The sequence below is a fragment of the Micropterus dolomieu genome, linkage group LG22 (genome assembly GCF_021292245.1).
Source record: "Micropterus dolomieu isolate WLL.071019.BEF.003 ecotype Adirondacks linkage group LG22, ASM2129224v1, whole genome shotgun sequence".
Classification (NCBI taxonomy): Eukaryota; Metazoa; Chordata; class Actinopteri; order Centrarchiformes; family Centrarchidae; genus Micropterus; species Micropterus dolomieu.
Window position 1 is genome coordinate 20994176 of NC_060171.1, and position 25750 is coordinate 21019925.

The 25750-nt window shown below is 40.6% G+C and overlaps 2 protein-coding genes across 4 annotated transcripts in view; one reads left to right on the forward strand and one right to left on the reverse strand.

Moving 5' to 3' along the window:
• Positions 1-1005: 1005 nt before the first annotated feature.
• plekhg7 (pleckstrin homology domain containing, family G (with RhoGef domain) member 7) lies at positions 1006-16386 on the reverse strand. 3 transcript variants are annotated; one of them, XM_046037661.1, is made up of 18 exons: positions 16097-16386; positions 14761-15532; positions 14396-14479; positions 12968-12990; positions 10388-10506; positions 9622-9662; positions 9174-9275; positions 8633-8782; positions 8293-8388; positions 7085-7183; positions 6234-6347; positions 5686-5860; positions 4658-4773; positions 4313-4400; positions 4138-4217; positions 2361-2514; positions 1974-2071; positions 1006-1290 (listed from the first exon to the last, which is right to left on the reverse strand). In XM_046037661.1, the coding sequence occupies exons 2-18, from the start codon at positions 15388-15390 to the stop codon at positions 1180-1182; spliced, it is 2280 nt and encodes a 759-aa protein (XP_045893617.1). In that variant the 5' UTR covers positions 15391-15532; positions 16097-16386; the 3' UTR covers positions 1006-1179. The 3 variants fall into 3 exon arrangements, with proteins under 3 accessions (XP_045893617.1, XP_045893616.1, XP_045893618.1); XM_046037660.1 differs by having other exon boundaries at positions 14396-14482; XM_046037662.1 differs by lacking the exon at positions 14396-14479 and having other exon boundaries at positions 16097-16384.
• Positions 16387-20309: 3923 nt separating this feature from the next.
• Positions 20310-25750, forward strand: part of itpr2 (inositol 1,4,5-trisphosphate receptor, type 2) — a 59421-nt gene continuing 53980 nt past the window's right edge. Inside the window, exons 1-2 of the mRNA XM_046036511.1 lie at positions 20310-20680; positions 25293-25363. Coding sequence (XP_045892467.1) covers positions 20589-20680; positions 25293-25363 — 163 coding nt within the window. The 5' untranslated portion in view covers positions 20310-20588. The remainder of the gene's footprint in view (positions 20681-25292; positions 25364-25750) is intronic.

The window sequence follows — 25750 nt, forward strand, 5'->3', positions numbered from 1 at the left end:
AAATCTGCATCTCCATAAAGTTGGTCAGCAGCAGGAAGCATGAAGTGCTCTAAAACTTCCTGGTAGACGGCTGCTTTGACCTTGGACCTCAGAAAACACAGTGGACCAACACCAGCAGATGTCATGGCACCCCAAACCATCACTGACTGTGGAAACTTGACACTGGACTTCAAGCAACGTGGATTCTGTGCCTCTCCTCTCTTCCTCCAGACTCTGGGACCTTGATTTCCAAAGGAAATGCAAAATTTACTTTCATCAGAGAACATAACTTTGGACCACTCAGCAGCAGTCCAGTCCTTTTTGTCTTTAGCCCAGGCGAGACGCTTCTGACACTGTGTCTTGTTCAAGAGTGTCTTGACACAAGGAATGCGACAGCTGAAACCCATGTCTTCCATACGTCTGTACGTGGTGGTTCTTGAAGCACTGACTCCAGCTGCAGTCCACTCTTTGTGAATCTCCCCCACATTTTTGAATGGATTTTGTTTCACAATCCTCTCCACAGTGTGGTTATTCCTATTGCTTTATTTCTACCACATCTTTTCCTTCCCTTCGCCTCTCTATTAATGTGCTTGGACACAGAGCTCTGTGAACAGACAGCCTCTTTAGCAATGACCTTTTGTGTCTTGCCCTCCTTGTGCAAGGTGTCAATGGTCGTCTTTTGGACAGCTGTCAAGTCAGCAGTCTTCCCCATGATTGTGTAGCCTACAGAACTAGACTGAGACTGAGAGACCATTTAAAGGCCTTTGCAGGTGTTTTGAGCCAATTAGCTGATTACAGTGTGGCATCAGGTGTCTTCAATATTGAACCTTTTCACAATATTCTAATTTTCTGAGATATCGATTTTGATTGATTTGATTTCTTCTTCTTCTTTTGGGGTTTTCATTAGTTGTCAGTTATAATCATCAACATTAAAAGGAATGAACACTTGGAATATATCAGTCTGTGTGGAATGAATGTATACATTATACAAGTTCTCTTAAAAAGGACACTCAAACCAACTTTTACTACATAATCCGATATTTATTGTACACAACGGCAGCAGCTGACTTTAAAAGGCAAACATTTAGTTTACAAAATGATCCTAGTGCTAGTACAGTCATTTACAAGACGTCAGGAGGAGAGTGAAGTGCACATTGACAGTAGAGACATTTCTGATGGCTTCTAGTGTTGGTTGCTGGGTCATATCTGTGAAGACTCCAGCCACAGGGCGGAGCTCTTGAGTCGAGGCTGCTGAGAGTCCAGCTTCAGCAGCGCCGTTACAGCGCCCTCTATCTTTGACATCCACACTCTCTGGAAAAGTCACACACGAAGTTGTTCAGAAAGTGAAGTCTCACCAAGTTTACACTCCAGCACTTAGCAGCTCAAGATGATAATGATTTACATGTTTGCATATGTCTTCATTTTTTAAAGTGGATTGATATGAGCAATCACTAGTTCTGTGCTAGAGCTTACAATATGGCCCCACACATGTAAGATCATTACTGACCACTGACATAAATATTTTCCTTTCATTTATAGAAAGGACAGAGTTACATAAGATTCACTCAAGTAGAAATTAATGTAAATTATATTGTAGTGTGCACAAATCTTTGAACTAATATGAGTTCCTAACTGCATGACAATTTATAAAGTTTAAGACTAACTTGCAGAAGAAAACACATGAACACTGTAACTGCAAGAATATGAGGTAAATCTAAATTAAGTGATGAAGTTTATTTGGAAATCCTCTAAACCCTTATACAAAATTGCCTTGAGCAAAACATTATTTTTGTGATACCAGTGACATATTTTGTTGATCCTACACAGACAGCAGAAATGCTTGGATGTAATTAACAAATTCACACATGACGTCGCACATCTGTATGGTATTTGCATGTTATTTTAAGGGACAGTGTAATCTGTGCTCTGCTAGCGTATAGAAGACTGCATGCCTTTTGAAACTTCTGAGAAATTCATAGTGGAAGTGAATCTACCTTGGCAGATTCAGACGCGGCTTGCAGGATGAATGCACCGATACATTGCTGGTAGCGGTTTTGGTGCATGATTATGAAAGAGTGAGGCAGCCCAGATGCTGCAAAAGAAGCACAAAATTCCATTAACTTCCATCAACTGTAACACACAATGCTGATATACAGAGAAGTTTATCAAGACCCAGCACGACCATTTGATTCTGCTGTGCGCTCTGAACATATCCACTCACTGATATTAGATAAATAATCGAATCATTATAATAAATCGTAAATCATTACTACATGTGACAGTGAATAAGCAGCCTGCAATGTGTCCTTAATGTGGGATATGTTTAGTGCTTGAAACCCAATGAACTCAACAAGAAAAAAGGTCTAAATTACTGTTATTACTTGAGGCATTGAGCTGATCGATGTTCTTGAGCTGGAGTCGGTCCAGAGAGATGGGCTGGTCCAGGACTGTGAAGGTGCATCCCTCCTTCAGCAGCTGATCCAGCTCCAGGTTCTGTGGCAGCCTCAGAGGATTCTGCTCTGGTCCGATGGACCGCTACACAGGAAGACAGGACACAGCATGAACAAGCTATGAAGCTTCTCTACAGTGTTACAACAGCCTAATACTGAATATCTACTGTGGTCCAGGGGTCCATTCGCGAAAGCAGGTTTAACAAACTCTGACTCTAACCCTGAGTTGATGAACCCTGAGAAAACTCAGTTTTCAGTTCCAGAGCAGCTGATCAGAGTCACACAGGCTCTGGCAACAGGTAGATAAAATGCAGGCTGTGCACATTTATCTTTAAAGAAAGCATCTGATTCAGAGCGGGGAAAGTGTCAGTAAGTTAAGACAAAGTTTTATTCAGTGTTGTCCATTAATTCATCATTAAACAGACGATAAAGATGATAAAGTGGTGCAATCTGGCTGTGTGTTACATTTTAAATCTATTTGTTCAGCTTTAATCTGACGGGGACAAAACACAGCAACTGAAAATGAAAAATATATAGATCAAAGACATAAAGACTTGACTGTAAGCTCACAATCTGCTCCAGTAGTAATGTGTTGACTTGTTCACTTGAAAATGCGCTGAGGTTAAAATACAGCCGATTTTAAATTTGAGATATCTATTTGGATCTCGGCTCAACAGCATTCATTGGCTTTATTTCAGCTGCTTTACTTCAACAAATGTAGGAAATACTGAAATGCTGTTAAAACACGGTCAGACTATACGCAGCCTATTTAAAAAACAACTCACTTTCAAACTACATTTTGCAGCTGCACCACAATCCTGCTCACAAATATAATACATATAATATAACATATAATGCCCAATATTAAAGGAATTATGTTCCATCAGTGCAACCAATCACATCATTAGTGATAGAGATGGTTATTCACTGATCCTACGTATCTCGATTATTCAATTTAAACTGAGATTACACATTATGTACACCAAACATTTTACTGGGACTGCTCTGAAAACTGGCAGCTGTATTGTGTGCAAAGTCAATGTTATTAAAAAAAGTCCATGCAGTTTTATTCTGAGCTGTCATGCTGTGAAATATTTAAATGAGATGGCAAAAACCGCTGTTTAAACAATTGACAGCACATAAAAGTGGTAACTTTAGATAGTTCTGAGTAAGAAAGTAATATCCAACCAGGATTTAGATTATGATATACAGGAAATCTTCACTAACTGATGCACTTTCATACGGACTGAATCAATGAAGAAATCAAACTGTGTGTCTGGCTCTGTCAGAGGGAGGAAACAGAGACAAAGTCAGGGTTTGTTGAAGAAAACATTCCAGCGAGCAGGTTGATCCTGCCAGTAACATATGCTTGTGTCAGATTAAGCCATGCAAGTCTAAGTTCATGTGGTAACATGGTACATTTAAGTTTAAGTTACTTCTCTTTCAATTAAATTCAATACAATTCAAGACCTTTACTTGTCCCTGAGGGGCAATTAGTTTTACCGCAGTAGCAATAAAATTAGACAAAACACAACAATGACAAATGCAATGAAAATTAGCAATACAGGGGGAGACAAAAACATAAAAAACATATCAAAAATAAAAAGTTTTCATTATGTTCCTGGAACTGAAAACCCAGTTTTGCTCATCTCAGGGTTAACTAACTCATTGTTTTCACTAAACCTGCTTTCTGGACAGAGTGACGTACCTTCTTGTTTCTCTTGATCTTGGTGATCAGCAGGAATTCGTCAAACAGGAACAGATAAACATCTATCAGCTTTGTGTTCTCTGGTAATGAACCACAGAAAGATGGTGTTAAGATTTTGCTCAAATCGAAGCACAAAGCACCCAAAAGGTGTTGGCATTATGCCAGCTGTACACACCTATGAGCACAAGTTTCCCTTCATGCAGCAGACTTCTGTGGGAAATAAGATTCTCCAGAGTGACAGCCTTTAAGAGATGTTTCAGATTCTGAAAGAGAAGCAGATAAGCCGATAAGAAAACATTTTCACCTTTTGACACATACGCTGATCTAATTTTCTGATACCAAAGTAACAGCTAATGACACACTGTGCTGTAAAATTCTCTTGCTTTTCATGAGATGTGATTTCGCATCCAGATAAAGGATTGGATCATCTTATATGCACACAAAAGGTATTAGAAGATAAAGTGCTTGTGCATATCTGCGACTTTTATGCTTTGTCAACAAAGCTCTTAACCAGACAGACCTCAGGGACGAAGGCACGCTTGTCTCTCTCCCACACAGGAAGCCACACCAGGGCATCTCTCAACTGTTTCACTTTCTGGTAGTTATCCAGCCATTTGACCTTTCCCTCTAAATCACCTGGAAACAGAGAGGCATCATTTCAATCAAGACGGACAAAGACAGACAAAAACCACTGACTCTGAAACCTTTCAAATGGTTGATTTCTTGACTTTTAAGAATGTACTATACTCACATAAATTACGCCTTTTATTCTAAATGACAGATAAAATTGTTCCTTACAGCGTGACAACATGGCTAATAGAGCACTACGTTGTTATCTTGTTGTGTTTTCCTGTGTAGTGATGGTTGCCTGCCAAACACAGGCGTTACCATATCGTGATAGATTACAGTAAACTTTTAAAGTGACTATCCTTCCACACCCAGAGGACATTGCCCGACACATCTTACAATAGACGTGTTTGCAACACTCCTCATCACCTGTGCAGCCCTGCCACACCTTTTTAATGGTTTATTGTGTAATTATATATGTTTGAGCCCATGCCATTTTAATTTTTAAGGTTATTTATTCAGTACAACAAAATGACATTGAGGTGCAGTGCTGCAGCAGAGTTCCCACGGCCTGTCCATCTAGTTACAGAGTAAACCGCCACAACAGGTCTGCAGGCAGAGGCATGCCCCTGGCTGCCATCCAAAGGCATGTACCCTTTATGCTTTGAAAGACAAACTGTATGAGTTTGTGTTGACGAAAGTAACGTAATTTACATCTGTTAAACATGATTCTTGTATCTCAATACTGGTATATTGTAAACCACCTGCTGACAAACACCCGACTCATTATCAGCTTAATGACATCGCTGAGATGTCTGACACGTGAAGCTCAGAGGAAAGCTCAGCTACAAGTGATATAACTAACCTCACAACAGTACAAAGTGGTGAAGAATATCACTGTTTTGTGTAAATAAGAGCATATTTCATAGTGATGCATGCTTAAAAAAAGGGAAGTAAGTCAGTGTGGTGTATGCTGCTCACATATAGATGTGTCCACTTGCTCAATTATAACCTGCAGGCCTCTGGTCTCGTCCTCCGTCTGGCTTCTCTTCGCAATATTCCGCAACAACAACGGGTATCGAGTTAGCCTCTGCAACGGCGCCACCAACAGGTCACGCAGTTGCAGCCTCCGGCACTGTTCGTTCCTCTCACACCACTGGGGAGAAAGAGGTAGGACAGGGTGAGAGGTGGAAAAAGAAGGAGGTCAGAGGGGTGAGCCAGCACATCACTGTGTTTGTTAGCCCAGAAGGGTAATGTAGGGGGATGGGTTTTGAAAAGTGTGTGAAGACAAATGAGATTGAAGGCCTAAACACAATGAGAGCCCTAACAAATACATAAGCATGATGACAGGGAAGGTTACACAAGGGACAGATGGCCACATTCCTTTCATCCTCTCTTTGGCAGGCCTCGGTGACACCAAACTGGTTGTTTGCCATTTAAGCAGCAATGATGCCGTGTGTATCGCATTTGTCAAGGTACATGGAGTCCTTGCCACTGCCTTAACTCAAAGGGTGAGTTCCCTCCCGCACCTTCACGTAAGATCCAAAGTCCTCTCTGAGCTTCAGGCTGTCCAGATAAAGCAGAGCTGTGGAGTAGTTGAGGCAGTACTTCTGCAGGCAGTGACATATGCTCTCCTGGTAAGCCTGGCAACAGATAGGAGTGTTATACAAACATCAGGATGCAGACTGCTGGGTCACATCAGCAATTAAGCTGCAGATAAACAGATCATGAAAAAGGCAATAAGGTGCCAGTCTTTCTACAAGCACAAAAAAACTGAACCTGTGCGTCAAAGATATTCTCCAGGTACTGTGAGGTGAATTATTTCCTCTTTGGTGCTTCTTGTGATGCATCATTTAACAGTATGATGAATAGGTTTTGGCGCTCCAAATGATTTATCAAAGAACAACATATTAAACTAGGATTGTTGTAGTTTTGTTTTTTCACAGTGAGTCAGAGGACGTGTGAGCTCTTTGAAGCAACCTGATCCAGTCACAGTCATGAATATGATTTCTTCTTATTAATATTTTATTCTGGAGAGGCTCCTGTGGTGGGAGATGAGACTGAGAACAGACTGGCAACAGATGATGGTAAAAACATATAATGTAAACTATGAAACTATAAACTATGACTATGAAAAACTTATTTAAAACTAATGAACTATTAGTGACAATACAAGTCACAACCACTGTACTGTATATAATAGTAATAATTGTTGATATTTAATGTGTTTAATGGGCACGCATATCCAGCATACATTTAGAAAGTTTTGTCTTCAAGTGTGAAACACCTATGAACGTCTTATCAGTGGAGTTTTACAAGTGAATGAATAACTGAGTGTAGACTGCAGTGAGAGTCAATGTTTTAGTGTGTGTCCACTTGCCTTGCGCAGCAGCTCCAGCAGGGTGGGCCCGCCACCCTCAGTAATCTCCAATGTGTCCTTGATGACGCGGAGGAGGTTGTTCAGGAAACCAAAGCTCACCTGCAGCAGAAAACACTCAGTGTCAAGTGTCAGCGCACAGCAGTCTCACACCTCAAGTCACTTTCAGTTTGCTAACAATAGAAAGAATTTGATGAAAGAGCAGAATCATCTTAACGTTAAGTGCTGTATGAAATTAGATATGGTATTAATGTTTCGTCTTAATTACTTGATTTACAGGACATTGTGACTTTATCACAAAGTATAATACTCCTAATAAAACAATGCCTAAAATGACCATCCATCCATCGTCAACCGCTTATCTTGCGCACAGGGTCGCGGGGGGGCTGGAGCCAATCCCAGCTGACATTAGGCGAAAGGCAGGGTACACCCTGGACAGGTCGCCAGTCCATCGCAGGGCCACACATAGACAAACAACCACTCACATCCACACCTAAGGACAATTTTAGAGACACCAATTAACCTAGCCGGCATGTCTTTGGATGGTGGGAGGAATACTCAGTTAACCCACACAGACATAGGGAGAACATGCAAACTCCACAAAAAAGGCCGGGGAAACTGGGGTTTGAACCCACAACCTTTTTGCTGTGAGGCAACAGTGCTGACCACTGCGCTACCGTAAAATGACCAATATAAAAATATTATTCCCTATGAACGATGCAGTCCTTTGATGTCCCCGGTCCCTTTGTTTTCACAAGTAACTGTAGGTTAACTGTGAGAATGCTGTTGCAAGATGCATCATTCACCAAAAGACTTCCCTATGAGTGAATTAAAAAATTCAATAGAAACTCTCCTCATCACCTCAGTGTGGATACCAACAATAAGAACGCTATGTATGTCATAAATTAAGTAATTGATTTTATTTTTATGGTTTTATGCTGTTTATGTTGTTTCTAGGATTAAATATTTTATATGATAACATTAAAAATGGTCTCCATGATTTCTCTGTTTAATTCAGATTTTGCTACTCATTGCTACTGATCCCAGGGCTCTTCAAAAAGAGATGTTTAATCATCTGGTTAAATGAAGGTGTAATAAATAAATCATTCATCATCATCTGTAATTTTTCACATTTCGATGCTTTTGTAAATATTTACATAATACACTTAAAAATAGCAGGCCTCACACTACTTATTTGCATTACGTCTCACCAGGCAAAGCTCATTGAGGTTAGCAAACAGCCTCCAATAGTCGACATCAGTCAGGCAGTTCCTCATATGCAGGTTTGTGAGTGTAGCCAAAAACACCTGAAAGCAACAAAGAAGACAGAAAGAGAATTGGCTATCTGTTGTGCTAGCATTAAATTTCTAATCCACTGCTCTAAAGAATGGAAAACCCGAAGAGACTTTTGCATGAACCTCACTGACAGGAATTCAGTGATAGGACAAAAAACACAAAGCAGCAGGTGTTGGGTTTCGTGTGGGTTTGGTCTATTTGTGGTCCTGTGTGTGTGTGTATTTACATGTGCGTGTGCATTATGAGGCTTTGTACCTCTTTGAGAACCATGATCTGATCCAGGAAGTAAACACACTCGCTGGTGAAGAGTTCCCAGATGGCCTCCTGTCTTTTGAAGCCCTGAGGGTCAGAGGCGGCACTCACCTGGGAAGACTGGTCCTGCAGGAACTCTGCCAGAGAGTAGTCCTGCACATAGACATGCAGAAAAACAAGTTAATGAACTAGAAATGTTAAAGTCTTTCTTAAAATACAGATAATTGAGACATTTATCTACAACCACCATCAAGTTTATATACATGTGTAGGATTGATCTAGATGGTCAGAAAAAAATGCCTTGAAATCCTGGTTCTTGCTCATTTGTTATTTAAACATGGCAGAAGCTTCCCTTTAACTGGCGTCCTGTTATTTGTGAGTCACTTGTTAAACACTTAGATCTATTTGATTTGGAAATCTGGATCTTAGTTGTTCAAAGTCTGACAGCTTGGATTAGAAGTCACTGCACAGTCAGAACCAACATGATGGTTTACATAACAAACAGCCTGGATGCTTAGGGGCTTTTGCTGTCTTTACTTCTCACCTTATACCTCTGAAGGTCAGAGTTTCTCCAGTCTTGAATCTGTGATGTTGAGAGACACTTTTCAATATCTGACGCTGTGCCTGTCTGTGACTTCCCTTTTGTCTGAAAGGTGAAGGACAACAGTTATATTAGGCAGATTTTGAAAAAGGACTTTCAGTTATGGATGTTTGTTGATCAAGGGAAAAGAATATGTTTGCAGATTTGTTATTTTGTTCAAATGTCCCTCCAAAATTAAACTCAAGTTCTGCATTTCATGTCTTGACCAATTACAAAAACTGTGGGCCAAAAGGGATAAGAAGAACCACATTAATCTGCTTTGAGAAGTGGGTCAGAGAACAATGTCCAAACCAACTGCTAAACAAAGCACACCAAAAACCAACCACAAGCACCACCACCATTGGCCCAGCATCAGCCACACACAACAATAACTAAAAAACAACACACCTACCGTACTACGCCTTGAAAAAGGCCACTTTGACTTCTTAGTATCTGTAAGAATCATAAACATAAGATACTGATTATTAACAAAAGAACAAGCAGGAATGTGTGCTGTGCAATAGATGGGATTAGAATCAAACAAACAAAACAGTGTGTCAGGATAAAAACTGTGGTGGACTTGGGACACTTAATGGCAAGTGTAAATGGTTCAGTTACTTTTGCAAAAATGAGTTTAAATTACATACAAATTAGCACACAAATACTGTACTGTATGTGCTTACTGGATTTGTTATGCAATGATCATTTTGATGTGAATAATTTCATTTGCATTCAAGGTGTCTCCCATATTTTAAGGCCATCTCCCGGCGCACTCCCATAATTTGCATGGCCCTCAAACTTTATTATGAATAATCGTCATACACAGACCCAAGTTTTGTATGTTTGTCTGACGCCACCCAAGTTGAGATCATCTATGAAACACAATGTACACATGCAATCTGCACGCTGAAAACAATTTCATCCTATCTGTCACGCAACCAGGCCACCCACAACCCGATCCAAGGGGTGAGTGCGCAGCTGCTCTCTGCGCAAACAGACAGGACTGCCAACTTACCAGGGGCTATTTAATTGTGTTGACTAATAGCAATATATGTCAATTGGTTCATGTGGAAGCATCACTTAAAACAGCGGGTGGACCACCATCACACTGTTGGGACTGACACGGGTACATGAGCCACTTGGTTCACAAAGTAAGAAACAATACCATAAAAATTTACCAGAGAAGTTTGAATCATTTAATATGTCAGCTGCTCCATTGGATACAAAAAGGTCTCCTGGTGAAACATCCAATCCGGGCAAACTGACCACCACGGAGCTTCGTCTCCTTTCCTGAAGCCTGAGGGAACAATTAACAGGTGAGAAACTTCAGACGGGTTTTGATGGCTGCCAAACATGCTAAGGTTAAAACTGGTTGTAATGATTGACATATTCAAAGCATCCTCATTGGACATCTGAGATTCACTGTGACAAGAACCAGTATTATTCTATTGAAAAATGTAATACAGAGTGCAAGCCACAGGAAATAACAGAATTCCTTTTGTCCTTTTAGATGTTTGAAATACCACTGAAATACCATCTGCACTCTGCAGCAAATTGGCGATTAACATGAGTAGCAGAAATTATAAAGGATAAGTGTTATATGTCTGGCTTATGCATGGAAATCTGCTGGTTAATGGATCACCCTATTTGTATGGAAGGAGACGAGCTGTCAGTGTGTGCCAGTTATAATCCTCTTGGTCTCCTTTTCATAGTTAGTAACCGAGGCATGGCTGTGGCTGGAAAAACACAGGCCTGCCTTTTAGCCTCAGGCAAAGCTCAAACAGCCACTGTTCTCAAGTGTTTTGACTTATCCTCTGCTGTTGTACTTCAGGGATTACTGCTGAAAGTAAAAATGGACTTTTGTGTGTTGAAATTATAAGACCCTACTGAATGTATTTCAATTATGTCATGGAGGTGTGGGTGATCTTAAACATGTATAGTCTACTAAATTTCTTGAAAGGGCATGGCCACATGAATGTTTTCCTTTGTTACAAAAATAACAGATTCTCAACATAGTAAAACTTGATCGGTGACTGTGTGACTTGAACAATCACAATCCAAACAGTGGCAATGCTACCATGAGGCTTCTTGACATTTAACATGACTGCAGTCAGCAGACACAAGCAGGACACCAAAAGGACAGGTAGGTTTTGGCAAAAGGTAAGGTTCACTTTCAGCACCACACCATGCTGTGGTTTCAATCCTAGATTTTTCTGGCTCGTGTGGGTTTTTAAAAAGAACTGTTTAGAGTTCAGAAGTAGATAAAACAATAACTGATAAAGGATAAATAATGACATAACATCGTTATAGAATCTATTTCACACCATTGGTAGATGATGATGCTAAACACATCCTCATTACATTGTGGTAGATCAACACGCTTTTTAATCTGATAAAGGTTATAAGGACGTGATCATAAGGAAGCCTAGCCTACAGAACAGGGCTAATGACCCCATTTATGACAATACAATAAACTGGAGCAGAAGTAAAAGCAAGAGGAACAATGCAGGTACTGGTTTGGTATATGTAAAATCTGCACTGTTAGACTGAATGGTCTTTCTTAGACTTTCTTCCTCTTAAAGCTCATTAATATCCCCTCATACAGTAGCTGCATTCTTCTGTTGTGCCTGCACTGTTGCACAAGTAGCAAACGAGACTAACTCAAATAACCATGTAGGCAACATGGATGCAGAGCCAACCTGTACACTTAGAGGATAAGGTGGCCTAAAACTGAACAGTAGTAAACTGGTAAGTTTTTTTCCTCCAGGAGAAAACTGTGAAAGCAGCAACTGTTCGCTGCTCCCACTGGCTGGGGTCATGTTCTTCCTGGTAAACTGATACACCCCCCCCGCCCCCCAACACCAGATCAATGTATAGACAGGCAGTTCTGAATCAACAGTAAAACAGATAAGAGTCAGCAGCAGCACATGAGCACTGTAGAGGAGACGTGGTGAATGGGACAGTAAGAGAGGCACGATAACTCCTCTAAACCAGGTCAGTGCTTCCTTGCAGCTCATTCCACAGCATCCTCACAATGACATCCTGTTGCTTTGTGACCGTTCAGAAAGCTTTCTCTGTGTCAGCCTTTCTAAGAACGCTTGTGAAAATGAGTGTTTTGTTCCCACACAACAACAGAAATAATGATGCCCAAAAACAAAACTGTCCCAACCAATAGCTCGCCGGGCCTGGTCACTGTAAGAGGCACAGTGCCAGGGTGCAATTACAGGGACAATAGCTGCCTAATTATCCAGTGAGGGGAATAGTCCGGCAGCCCATTGGGAGGGGTGTGGGTGACAGTAAGAGAAAACAGCCTTAATGAGTGTTTGTCTAGCCCATATATAACCATGGGACTCTCAAAACGTAACCCACCAAGCTTATGCTCCATTAACAAAGACATGAATGACAATACGCAATGGGGCTCCTTAAATCAAAGATCCAATGATTCTCACTTATGAGTGTCCCATCAGCACAACAGGCATGGCACTCGTGATGAAGTGACAAGATATGGCTCAAATTTTTTTGTTAGTGGAATGATTTGACACCGCTAGATTTGACAGTCGTTCACTATGGAAATTACAGACGGGTCAGAGGGACGAAACAAAACAAATGTGAGCGCTGTTGTCCAGTTTATCAGTTCCAGGAAAGGTTTTACTACAGTACATTCCTGATATGCAAACATGTTCTCACAAACTTGAAAGGGAAGTCCTTGTGTATTTGGCTACACTGACAACATGCAAAACAGTCCAAGGTACACCTACCTGTCATGGTAATGCTCTTTCCCCTGCAAAAAAAGAGAAATATACTGCGTCAGTCAATGAAAAAATTGTAACTACTCTATACATTTAACACATCACTGTTTGCTGAAAACACATATTGTACTGAGATGATGAACCACTTTAGCACCTGCTTGAGAATTAGAAATAGGTTTTGAAGTTACAGCATAAATCAAAACAAGTCAAAATCTGATAATTGAACACGCTGAAAATAGATTCCAAAGTTGTAATTACTATACTATTTTCATGCCATATCAGCACTGTCATACTGTACACTAAATTAAAACTACATTAAATAGAGGGTGCAAATACCTCCTACTGCTAACGACACCACAATATCACTTTCAAAGACGTTCAAATTTGAATCAGTGTTTTAAGTGGTCACATGGATTCAAAAGCCTCTGAGATCTGTGGAGAATGCTGGGACTCTATTGAGAATGTGCTCGAGCTTGAATACCACGAGCTGATGAATAGATCTCCCCATTATCTTTTTCCATCGCTCACTGACCCCTCCATTATTGGGTGACTGCTGACTGTGGTGAATAGGGGCCCAAGGAGAGCACTTCCCAGGGCTCTCCAGGCACTGGGTTTGGTCAGAGCTGTCAGTGCATGTAACTGCTGATTCATTTGCTGTCAAAAGCTCGCATTGTGAGTGACCACCGCAGGAGGCAAAGCAGAATGAGGGAGAGAAGGTTTCTCCAAGGAAGGAATGTGTAACCATTTAAATGATAGGCTTTAGGTAAAAATCCTCACCAGACTACAGCAAATGACTCGTGGTGGGAAGAGGTTTGCAAGATGCTTAGGGAATCAAATGTTTTCTGCCCAACTATATACATATATATCCACAGTATATCTATCTATAAATATAAAAACTAGAAACCATTAATTCGGACCAAATCCCCAACTCTGTTTGCAGAAATGCAGTGCCAAACTTGCAAGGAACCTCCACCATGCTTCACTGTTGCCTGCAGACACTCACTCTTGTACCGCCCTCCAGTCCTTCTGCTACAATGAAATATTTTAATTGAATATTTACTCATCAGTCAAGAGCATTTGCTGCCACTTTTCTGCACTCCTGTTCCTGTGTTTCCGTGCATAGCGGAGTCGCTAGGTCCTTGTTTCCATGTTGGTGGTATGGCTTTTTGGCTGCAAGTCTTCCATGAGGGCCACACTGTTTTCTGCTAGTTCTGAGCTGATGCCACTGCTGGACATCTTCTGATTGTGAAGAGAAGTAAGCATAATGTGTCTTTCATCTTCTGCAGAAAGTTTCTTTGGTCGAACACTGTGTCTACGGTCCTCAACTTTGCCTGTTTCTTTGTGCTTCCTCAAAAGAGCTTAGACAGCACATCTGGAAACCCCTGTCTGCCTTGACATTTCTGTCTGGGACAGACCTTGCTGATGCAGTATAACTACCTTATATCTTGTTGCTGTGCTCAGTCTTGCCATGCTGTATGACTTTTGACAGTAAACTGTCTTCCGCAGCCTCTCCAATTTATGCTGCTGAAGGCAAAGGGTAGTCACATGAAATATTGATTTGATTTAGATTTGTATTCTGTTCACTCACTCTATATTTTATTAATTGATTAATTAATAAAATAATGTCAATTAATTAATTGACAGCATTTTTCTACACCTGCCTGAAACTTTTGCGCAGTACTGTACATATATATTTACACACACACACACACACACACACACACACACACACACACACACACACACACACACACACGCACACACATGCTTTAAAATTACACAGAAGACTGGTTAAAGTTTACCTGTACTTCACTGTCAGGAAATCCAAAATCTTCAATAAGAGTAGGATGAGCACTGCTACATTCTTGTCTCTTGGAAGTGATACCGTTGTCAAAAGTCTTTGATCTTTGTGATCTGATTCTCTGTCGGTTGGAGGACAAAATTGGCTGATGATCATGACAGATCTCGCCATCAGAGAGGGGGCTTGCTGCAAGAGAAGACTTGACTCTGTGTCCTGGGGACAAGGGGATTTCGGAGGATGGCTCCTCCTGAGTGCTACCCATCTTGACAGGATCCCAGGTATCCATCAGAGGACGTCGGGTGCTCCTCATCCTCCTTAAGGTGGGAGACGTGGAGATGCGCCCAGGGGCCTGCCTGTCAAACTGGAATAAAGGTGCTGCCAAGATGTTTGTGTCCACCAGGGACGAATGTCTCAGCTTGGAGTGTGTCCGTGTGAGATCTATGTGCATAATGACCGGGCTGCTGGTCTGACTCTCCTTGTGCTCAAAAGGCCCCCATTCTGTTTGTGTCTGTGCATTTGCCACACCTGTGGTGACGACTTCATTTTCAGCCCACTCGATGTAACTCCAGTCCAGCTTCTTCTCAATGTCCTGGTCTTTATCCTGTAGAATAACGTGGTTCATCATAGACATTATGACCTCAAAGGCATTGTAAGTCAGCAAAGATCAGAAAAGGTGTGATCTAATGGCCTGGTTGCTTTGCCTCCACCTAGTTAAGGTCAGATGATAATCCTGTTACATTCCAACACTGTTCACAGCATTCACTTCCAAGCTTCTGGGGGGGGAGAAAGTAGAAACCGTGTCAATACCCACAAGCAAAATGAAGCAGGCTGAGCACAAAACTAACTCCTAATCTTCTGAAAAGGGATTTCAAAATGGCCAGTTGGCAGTATAGTCGCCTAAAAAGATAAAGTACAAGTACAACACATCTCTCTCTTTCTCTCTCTCTCTCTCTGTGAAGAGGAGTAAACCAGTCAACAGGGGAACACGCATGCTGCAGCACATATTACAGTGCACAGTAACTGCATAGGTTGTCAATGTAAGTCTAAATATTGTGGTATGAGACACAAAGAATCAAAGGATGCCCTGCACCTTATTTCAGCTCTCCTGGCCCATCATTTGGTCCATTGTTTGTACAGTGATATTGATAATTCTAGCCCTCTATATAAGCTACATAGGCTAGACCTATTAACTATCCTTTTTATTCCCGCTGTTCCACCATATTGGCTTCATTTCATTGTTTATTCATAGCCGCGAGAGCTATTAACTCGACAAAAGTAAGAAGCAGAAACAACGTATGCGAAAGTTTACAGCAATAATCATCTGTAGTGAAACTCACCTGTGTGAAAGCAGAGAACGCACGTGCTCGTAAGGGAACTCATAAAAATTAATAAGTCTGGTTTACTTAGGCTACATCCACCGGTGTCTCGCGACGACTTGAACGACTGGTGGTGGAGTGAAGTGTGACCGGGAAAGTCCTGCTGCCGGTGTCGGAGGCAAACTGAGCCGTCTCAATACGGAGCTCATGGAGAGGGAGAAAGTCCCGACGGTGTTTCGTTTTCTCTCAAAACACAAGACTGAGGAAACAGGTGTATGTTGCGGAGCTGCTCATAGCGGGAGCGGACGACAAGTGCGTCTGCACTGCCTGCCTGGGAACATGTCTCTCTCTCTCTCTCTCTCTCTCTCTCTCTCTCTCTCTCTCTCTCTCTCTCCAGCTCAATAGACACCAGGAACAATAGCCTACGTAGTTACATGTGTAAGTATAAATTTGTCACAGAGGTATCACAGAAGATGGAAACAAATAAAGGAATAGAAAGAAGTGTAGCTATAGCCCTAGGTTATAGGGACGTTCAAAATGTGCCTCCTCGTTTTGATAGGCTTTTTATTCTTTTCTCACAATTAACATTCAATTGGATATCTAATCTTATCATACATTGTATATTATTTTATCATTTGTAAAAATTCTTTCATCACGCCTGGCTGTACAGCTTAGAAGGCCATGGTGGAAGTACTCCCTTTACTTATAATCAATACGTCTGAGTAAACATACTGTTACAAGTAAAATTCCTGCAGTTATAAGCAGCAAAATGAACCTTAAAGTGCCAAAAGTAAAAATAAATTTTAAGCCCTCTTCACAGTGTTATTTATTATAGGCTATGTATTATATTACATTATTATGCATTAAAGGATAAGCTGCATTTTAATGTTGCAGCTGATCCAGGTGGGGATCATTTTAAGTACTCCATATGATATTGGGTAGTTTAATCTATATAAATACATGATTTATTTGTTGATCAAGCTGTCAAATAGATGTAGAGGGGTACACAATTTTCCATCTGAAAACGTAGTGGAGTAGAGGTATAAAGTAGCATAAAATTAAAATACCCAAGTAAGTATATTATCATGTATATTGTAGCCCAAAGTGTGTATTTATAGTGGAGTAATGTGAAAACCATTTGTTATATTTTTTTTCCCAACTTACATAATATTGCGTTGTACAACATGCTACATCAGGCAACTGTATGGTCATGATTATTTTAGATAAGATAATTTCAGTTTAACAGTTACAAGAGTAGGCTACCTCATCCAGGGACTACAGGGCATGTTTCTCCTACTCAGGAGTGAGTCTGCCATTATATAGCCTAACCAAGGGCAGATATTTCATGTCACTGTTGGTGGGGACAGTAAAAACATCTTGCAGCAGGAAAATTTTTAGAAATAAAGTTGCATTAGAGAGGATGAGTACAGTAGCTATCAGAGCATGTGTGGATTAAGGCTAAACTCAAATAATGTAGGCCCTATTGAAAAATAAACACTCAATATGCGGCAAAAATAGCTTATATGTTTTATTTAAAAAACAACAACAAAACAATTGAGAACAGCAGACAGCTCTCTTTAATTCTGACCGGCCTCTGTCATGCTGTTGCTGCACTTTCTCTTTCCCTCCATCTGCTGTTGTGCGCCTCTACATTAGAAAGACAGAGACCCGCATCTGCTTCTGTATGGCTGCTTTATATCAAGACAGCAGGATTATCATACAGGCCTAGCCGTATTCCTGATATTATATTTGCGATTGCAATTTTGATTTAATAGAACTGCTCTTATGTCCAGTTTACGGGAATTATTTGATCAAGGGCATATATTTCACGTCACTGTTGGTGGGGATAATAAAAACAAAAGATAGGCAGCGGATCAAACCACTGTGAGGCATGAGGGGGGAGGACATAATCTTTCACAATTTAAAAAACGCATTAGACTCGTAGTAGGGAACAAGAGCTGTTAACCGTTTGTGTACCAAATACATTTATTAGACGCTGACGGTCTACAGTGTTATATTTAATTGTTTTGATCAAAAGTATTGACTCTGCCCTCTTACACATCATCTCCTCTGCGGTTCCATTATTCCTATAGCATATGAAGTATAGTTTATAGGCCAACGTTCTAATTTTTTTATTTTATATAATTAAGTTAATTAAAACAATTTTGTTACATTTTATGGTCTATAATCCCTCTAAAATCTATCAATTGTTACAACAATTTTTTTTTTTTTTTGCTGTGGATTATCCATATAGATTTGTATCACTGTGTCTCACCTGCAGGCTGTGTATATGCCTGAGGAACCAGTTTTTGACGCCAGTATGAAAAAGACTTTTCTGGTCCATTTATTGGCATTGAATGCACAGATATAATCAGAGGGAGCAGCAAAATCATCCGTTTATTCAAAGTGAACACTAGAGGGCGACACAGGTCAGATAATAAGATTGGTTGTATTGCAGTGCAGCTGAGTCTGACCCCTTTGAGGCTTGATTTCTAGGGGCAACTGATGTATCAAAATAAGCAGTACATTAAAATGATAAAACAAACACTACCAACCTTCTACCTTAAAGGGCTCTGTCACTGTTTCACAGCAGGTCATTTAAACCACCTGCTGCACTTGATAGTTTTCCAGTGAATTAGGCAACTGATAACATCAGCCTAAATTCAAATAATGTTCTTTCTTTCTTTCAGATGTTTTCACATCCATGTGCAACATTTTTCACAGAAACATTACCACCACTATCATCATTGTTGTCATCATCATCTTCATCATCACTGTAATAATCTTTATATTGTCAGTGGTGAAAGAAGCATTCAGATCCTCACTTAAGGAAAAGTACCAAAAACAGTAATGTAAATATACTCTATAACAAGTAAAGTCATTCAAAACCCTAATTAGGTAAAACTGCAGAAGTATTATCAGCTAAATGTGCTTAAATAAACATTATACAGATTAAGTACGTGTTCCTTGTGACTGATGACATTATTAGATTGTTAATACTGAGCTATTGATATGTAAGCAGTGTTTTACTGTTGTAGCTGGTTGGTTGGAGCTAGTTTTCACTTTATATAGGCTACAGCTTGGTAATTCAGTCCAGTGGTCCCCAATATAGGGGTCAGGACCATCCACAGGGTCACAAAATAAATTTGAGGGGCGATGAGACAATTAATGGGGTAGGAAAGTTCAGATGCGTCATGCACCTTTTGGTGTTTCTCTAATATTTGGGGTGTTTTGCAAAATAGATAATTTTACCTCTTTTAGCCTTGAATGGTTGTTTGAATGACCGTTTAGAGGGGAAATGTCTCTTTGGTGGAACTGCTAACAACTCAGAGTCCTCTGAAATGACAAGGAGCCCTGCACTAGACACTATTCACAACACAAAAAGGTTGGGAACTACTGGTTTAATCAGTGACAATGCATTGTATTAAATACATGTATCATGGATTTTATATTTAAAATCCTAATCTGAAAAGTAAATAGTAACTATAGCTGCAAAATAAATGTAGTGCAGTAAAAATGATCACAGCATTTTTAGAAGTTCCAGAAGTTCACTACCAAACTTTTGTGATTTGTCTGGCAAGACACTGCCTGTGTGTGTGTGTATGTGTTAAATAATCATGCTTAACCTAATTATATTGATGTAAATAAATCAGATAATGTGAAAACAGATTTCCACAGTTGTTGCTGTCTGCTGTCTTTATTTTTTTCTGCAAACATTTTTTAAGAGGTAAAGTAAGTGCTTGCCACTGGCAGGTTGTTAAACCTTCTTGTGATTTCTGTTTTGTTAATTTATTTATTACTTCTTGGTGATATGTTGCTAAAATTATCATTAAAATGTATTATTCCATCCTGCTTTCTTTCACAATAACAGCCTTCACTGCAGGTCATTTTTCAAATTTTATTTCAGCAGTTTATATTTCAAAATGTCTACTGAGAAAAGAAGCAGGCTGCAATAACATCTTACTCTCTCATGCAACATTCCAACAGAAACAAGTATGTTGCAGTCTATTAAGCATGTGATACATTCTCAGCTCCCAAAATATCTATATATGTTAGAAATGTAGGCTTACAATATCCCCTACAGCTATAGATATATTGCGATGTATCTATTCTAAAAGTTACTGTTGACTGACTTGCACTTTTCAGAAGGCCTCTCTGAATGAAAACAAACATGTCATTGAACGGAATTAGCTCACAGCCCTGACAGCAGCAGTCTCCTCCCACTGAAGTGGATGCGAAGAAGACCTCGGTCTGGTTTGTCTGACATACAGGAAGAAGTTGAATAAGTGTAAAAACACAGCGCTCTCTCAAAAAATAATCGCCACCAGTTTTTACACTTTTTCCTCCGTCGACTTGCTGAAATGTAGAGCTGGAAGAATGAAGGTGAAACCGAGGACTGCTGCTTAACTGGAGGTGCTGCAACGTGTGGATCACTTCACCAGAAGAGAAGTAGCCTACCATTCGTTTTTAAATGGGAAACCTGGACAGATCTTAACACGTTTACTCAGTGAAAATGTCAGAGCACAGATCCAGTTTTCTTCACATTGGAGACATTGTGTCTCTTTACGCAGAAGGCTCGGTGAATGGCTTCATCAGTACTTTGGGGTATGTTCCTCCTGTTTGCCTCTTACTTTCTACTCACTGGGGAGTCCATATGGATTAAACCTCATATCTTATTACTTTCACTTTACATCTGACACCACATCCCCGCCCTTCGTCTACGTTCACCGTGAACTAAGAGTAAACTTAAAATGTGCGACTTGTGGCCGAGGCCTGTCAGCGCGCAAAATGCCGCTTCTCAGGAAATTATTCACGTTTACGCAAATGTAACAGGAATGCAAAGCAGCGTGTAACCCTGGTATAAGAGCGGGAGTAGTTACAAGCAGATGTTTTTGCTAGGGCTCCCAAAGTTGGGTCCCGGAAGGCGACATGAGGCGGTGTCAGGGGGGCCCTCACAGTATCACCATCCTTCATTTGAAGTTAGGATAAGGGGTTAAAATCGATTTTCATGCTGCTCACTCACTCCTCCTCAAATGCTGCATGAAATTCCCCATTTATGTAGATCAACAATCAAAATATTTAGAGACATTTAGACCTATACAGATATTTGGGGTTTGTTGGACCATAATGAAGAATTCTCCTCTAATAATCCTGATTTGGGAAACTAAAGTAACCAAAGAAGTGGAGCTAAAAAGAAGTTTCCAGCCAGATTCAGTCACTAGGTCCAGACCTCTCCAATGGGTCACAAGATAAATCCTAATGGGACAGGAAAGAAGATTTAATCAATGTTTCTATGAAATGTGTCACTTTTTTCAGCTTGTGATGAGGGTTTGCAAGTAGATTTTATTATAAGGGGTCACAATCGTAAAGAGTTTGGGGAACACACAAGTGTGACATGAGTCAGTCTGTTCTCTGACTTCATATTTAAAGCCGTGTGTAGGTGCGATGGAAACTTCTGTTCACCATGTCTTTCTCCACATGACACTGCAAAAAGTTTGTTTGGCTGCAGTTCCTCCTGAGCTGAACGCTTCAGTGCGAGGTGAAATGCTTCGGTGGTTCCGGGTGCACTCTGGCCTCTGAGCCTATAGAGCAAGCGTGGAGGCATCGACTTGCCCTGAGGAATGAGTCTGCCCCACCCACCTCCTCTGCCTTTTCCTCACCCTGTGTTTCTCACACTCACAGTTTCCCTTTTCTCCCTTAAATTCCTCTTGCAAACAGTAACTTCACAACAGCTGTCATATTCTGCCGTTAAAGCCTCAAGATCAAAATAAAACATGTTAGAAGCTTGACTTACAACCTGCTTATACGCAACAATATGCCCTGCCTCACTATCTGCAGGAGTGTACACAGCCAACCTACGTTATTTTAACTGTAAAGGCCCCTGCAAATGCAAATGCAGCAGCGGCAGCACACAGGGGCTGTAAATTTCAAAATGCAAAAGTGCACAGCGGCGATTTTTCACAGCTCCTGTTGTTGTTAGGCAAAGCAGTGAAACTCTTATCAGTGATTCAGTAACTCATTTAGTTTGAAAGCTGAATTTTTTCCTGTGCCAGAGCTCGCCAAGGTTCAGAGAGAGCAACAGTATCTAAAAGTAAAGACCCCGCAGGAACCTCCCTGAGCCACAACCCTTGTCAGCACAATGCAACCTCAGCTACACAAGGCTGCCCATGTTTGCTTAGGATAACATTAAATCTGCAAGTTCACACGCCTCACATTGCAAACACTCAAAAGCCAAATCCCCTTTGTGTTTCTAATAAGGTCATATGGCTGATCCAGATCCATGAGTGACCATGACCTCTTGGATCTCGTGCCGTCCCACCGTTTTTAATCATCACAAAAGTTAATTTTGGAGATCCAGGATATTTTTGATAAGATAAGAGATACATTAAGAGACAAATATAGAATAACTCAAACTGTATCATTTATAGAAGTGCTTAGTCTATGATTATTTTAACTTGCACAGTGAAATAATGACAGGGTACAGTTAATGAGGAAGTGTATGACTCAATTAGATTACTGGGCTGCATCATCAGCAGGTTGAAACATGCAATAACAGACACTCATTGTAAAAACCTTTCACACGTGTACTTTTCTTACAGATGAGTACTTCTACAGGTTTCTTTCATTTTTTCCTTTATAAAACACGTAACAGAAGAAACATATCAGATCTACTGCTATACATTTATTTCTGTGTTGTTTTCTCAGTCCACTCAGCACAAGCAATGGAGCTAAAATTAGCTTGTCTGTGTCCAGACTGGTAGATTTATCACTGGTTCATGTTTAACTCGGTTACGGAGCAAACTCTCGTGGTGAGTATAAGGCTCCGTCAAAACCTCTCTGTTTAAACTAAAGCCCGGCTCTGTGCAGACTTAATGTTACTTTTGAGCTTGAGGGGCTTTTCCAGCCTTCCTGTTCATTTAGCACTTGACTCTCCTTTTTGTTGGGCTCTATTGTTTATCATTTAGATGTAACTCTGATACAGAGTCAGAGGAAATAATACAGAGCCTGCGGATTGACACTGATCAAGTGCTGTGGCATAAATAGGAAATGGCTCAGCTCACTTCAGCAGGGCTGCCTGCTTTGTATGAATTGGAGGAATTGTGCGTTGCATTATGTTTCTCCTCAGTGGACGGGGTGAATGGATGTGCTTGTGCTCCTCGGCCTTTGGTGCAAATAGGATGAAGGGAATGGGATGATACGGAGTCTTTGATATAGAAATTCATAGCTGGTGTCATAGAATATATTTCAGCAGGTTGAAATTACAACATCGCTCTGGTATAAAGCCATCTGTGACTGTAAAACTGCAAACAACCTACAAACACGTATGTCCTAAACAACACACATGGACACTCCCTCAAACACTGTGACCACTGTGACCCTTGCCCTCAGAGAACTGGTTTCCACACAGGAATTCAACCTGGTTTACGACTAAACTGCACTTTTCATATTTGCTTTCTCAGATGTGGTCTGGTTGGGTTGATTTTGATTTAATAAACCAATTTCCTGAAGGCGGATTCAAGGTAATCCAGGACGAAATGAAGTCTTAAAGCTGGGTTTGAGAAACTATCAAAACACATCCCCAAAAACACATTTTCATGTACAGTGAGAGCAGGGTCAGAGTGCACACAAGTAGACAGGCAGGCAGGTAGGCCAGCCCATCATTTCATTTAGATTGAATTAAATGATTGGGTGTGCTTATTACAGTCCTTCAACAGCCACAGATACTGGATTTTTTTTCATGTTTGTGTCAGAGCATTTGATTTATTGATTGCTGTTGGGATGCAAAGATAATTTCCACAAACTATAACAAAAATGCTTCTGAAAATAATTGCCTACACAAGCTTTAAATAAAACTCTCACGGCAGGTGTAACTTCAGATTAATGGCTTATTACAACGCCATCGAGCAGCACCAGCTAAACAAGGATTTACAGGAGCAACCAATTCCTTTTGATCAAACTCATGTTATGTACTTTTCTTACACTTTCAAAGCAGATGCAGAAAGCATGATTTCACTGCTGTAGCCCAGACCTGCATTTGAGTCACAACAAAGAAAGCCTGTTTTAGGTATTCTGCTCGTAAACCTGCTCTGTTTTCCGTCTCCATTGTTTTTGTTGCCTGCTTCTACTCTCCAATTCCATTAAATAATGGGCTCCGTGCCATTTCAGCTTTTATGAGCACCGTCACCCTCAGTCTTCTTGTTTTTTAGGAAACCATTTTTAAACTACGGTCAAATATTCAAGGTAAAGATCCACTCCTGGTTTAATTTACCCCCTGGGAAAATGTTCAGTGACAAGACAAACTTCATGCCATCAGATATTACTAATCTTTACCGGTTCCACTGATAGATGTGACAGATTAATACATGCTTTTTAAAATGGTCTTTTTTGGAACATTAACCCACGCCAGTTAGCTTTTGTGAACCAGGGCATTTACTCTAGCTTCATAACTGAATGTCAGTCAAAGGTGTGCATCGTTCCTCACCTCTCGTTGAAGCATCTCTAGAGTGTAAAATAGTCAGTACAAAATGCTTGAATGTGTGAAACAAGGCAGTTATTTACTGGATGACTCCCTCTCAATGCCCTCTAATCAACCCTGCACAGAAACCACATGGTTTCCTCTGGAGGCAGCAGCCCACTGCAGCCTATGCACACTCTAGTAACCTACAGTTGACTTTACAGCGAAACTCTGTCTTCAATGACCAATGCAGTGTTCACACTCAAAGCTTCATTTTACATTTTACACACACCACGTCTGTTTTTGTTATGTATAATGTGAAATGTGTAATGTGAAAGCCACAGAAACTTGGATGTCATTTGACCATGGTTTATCTATCTAGATACAAACCACAAGACTGAGCAGATCTCCCCCTGCTGGGCTGGAAAGCGGAGATCAAAGCGGCGTTAAATTAGATGAGCTCCATCCAGAAATGTTCAGAGCATCTGTTCAGATACTGCGAGAACTCTAAGGAAATGTAAATGATGGTGAACAGAGCCGTCACTCTTTCTTTGCATTTGACTGTGATAACACAGTTACAGTTTGTACCATGCAAATCTTTATTTTTAAGGCGATTGATTTACTGACCAGGAAAGTTTAAGTCACAGAACACTTGCTTATCAATTGCACTATATGTACATAAAAGTTCAAATGAGTTGCAACCTAATGTACTTAAGAAAAATGTTGATTGAATTGTTTTCATGTTGTTGCTCTTCTCTGCAGACTTGTCGATGACAGGTGTGTGGTCCAGCCTGATGCTGGAGACTTGGCCAACCCACCCAAAAAGTTCAGAGGTGTGTAGGAATATAGTCACACTGGTTCAATGTTACAAAAACTACACCGAAACACACACAAACTCCTTTTTTTTAAAAGAAGGCTGACCAGATAATTTGTGCACAGCATTGTGTGACACAAAGTTGTGGTTCTAGAGACATTCTGATGCCTATACGTGACTCTACAAGCCTCTGGTGGGTAAATAACCATTCACCTAAAAATGCAGTTTCACCACATTAAGACTCTTGAGTGGCACTTAACCTGACTTGCAGAGAGTGACTCCCGTGTGCCTGAATGCTTCTCCTCCTCTCCAGATTGCCTCTTCAAGGTGTGTCCCATGAACAGATACTCAGCCCAGAAGCAGTTCTGGAAGGCAAAACAAGGAAAACAAGGAAACAACAACACAC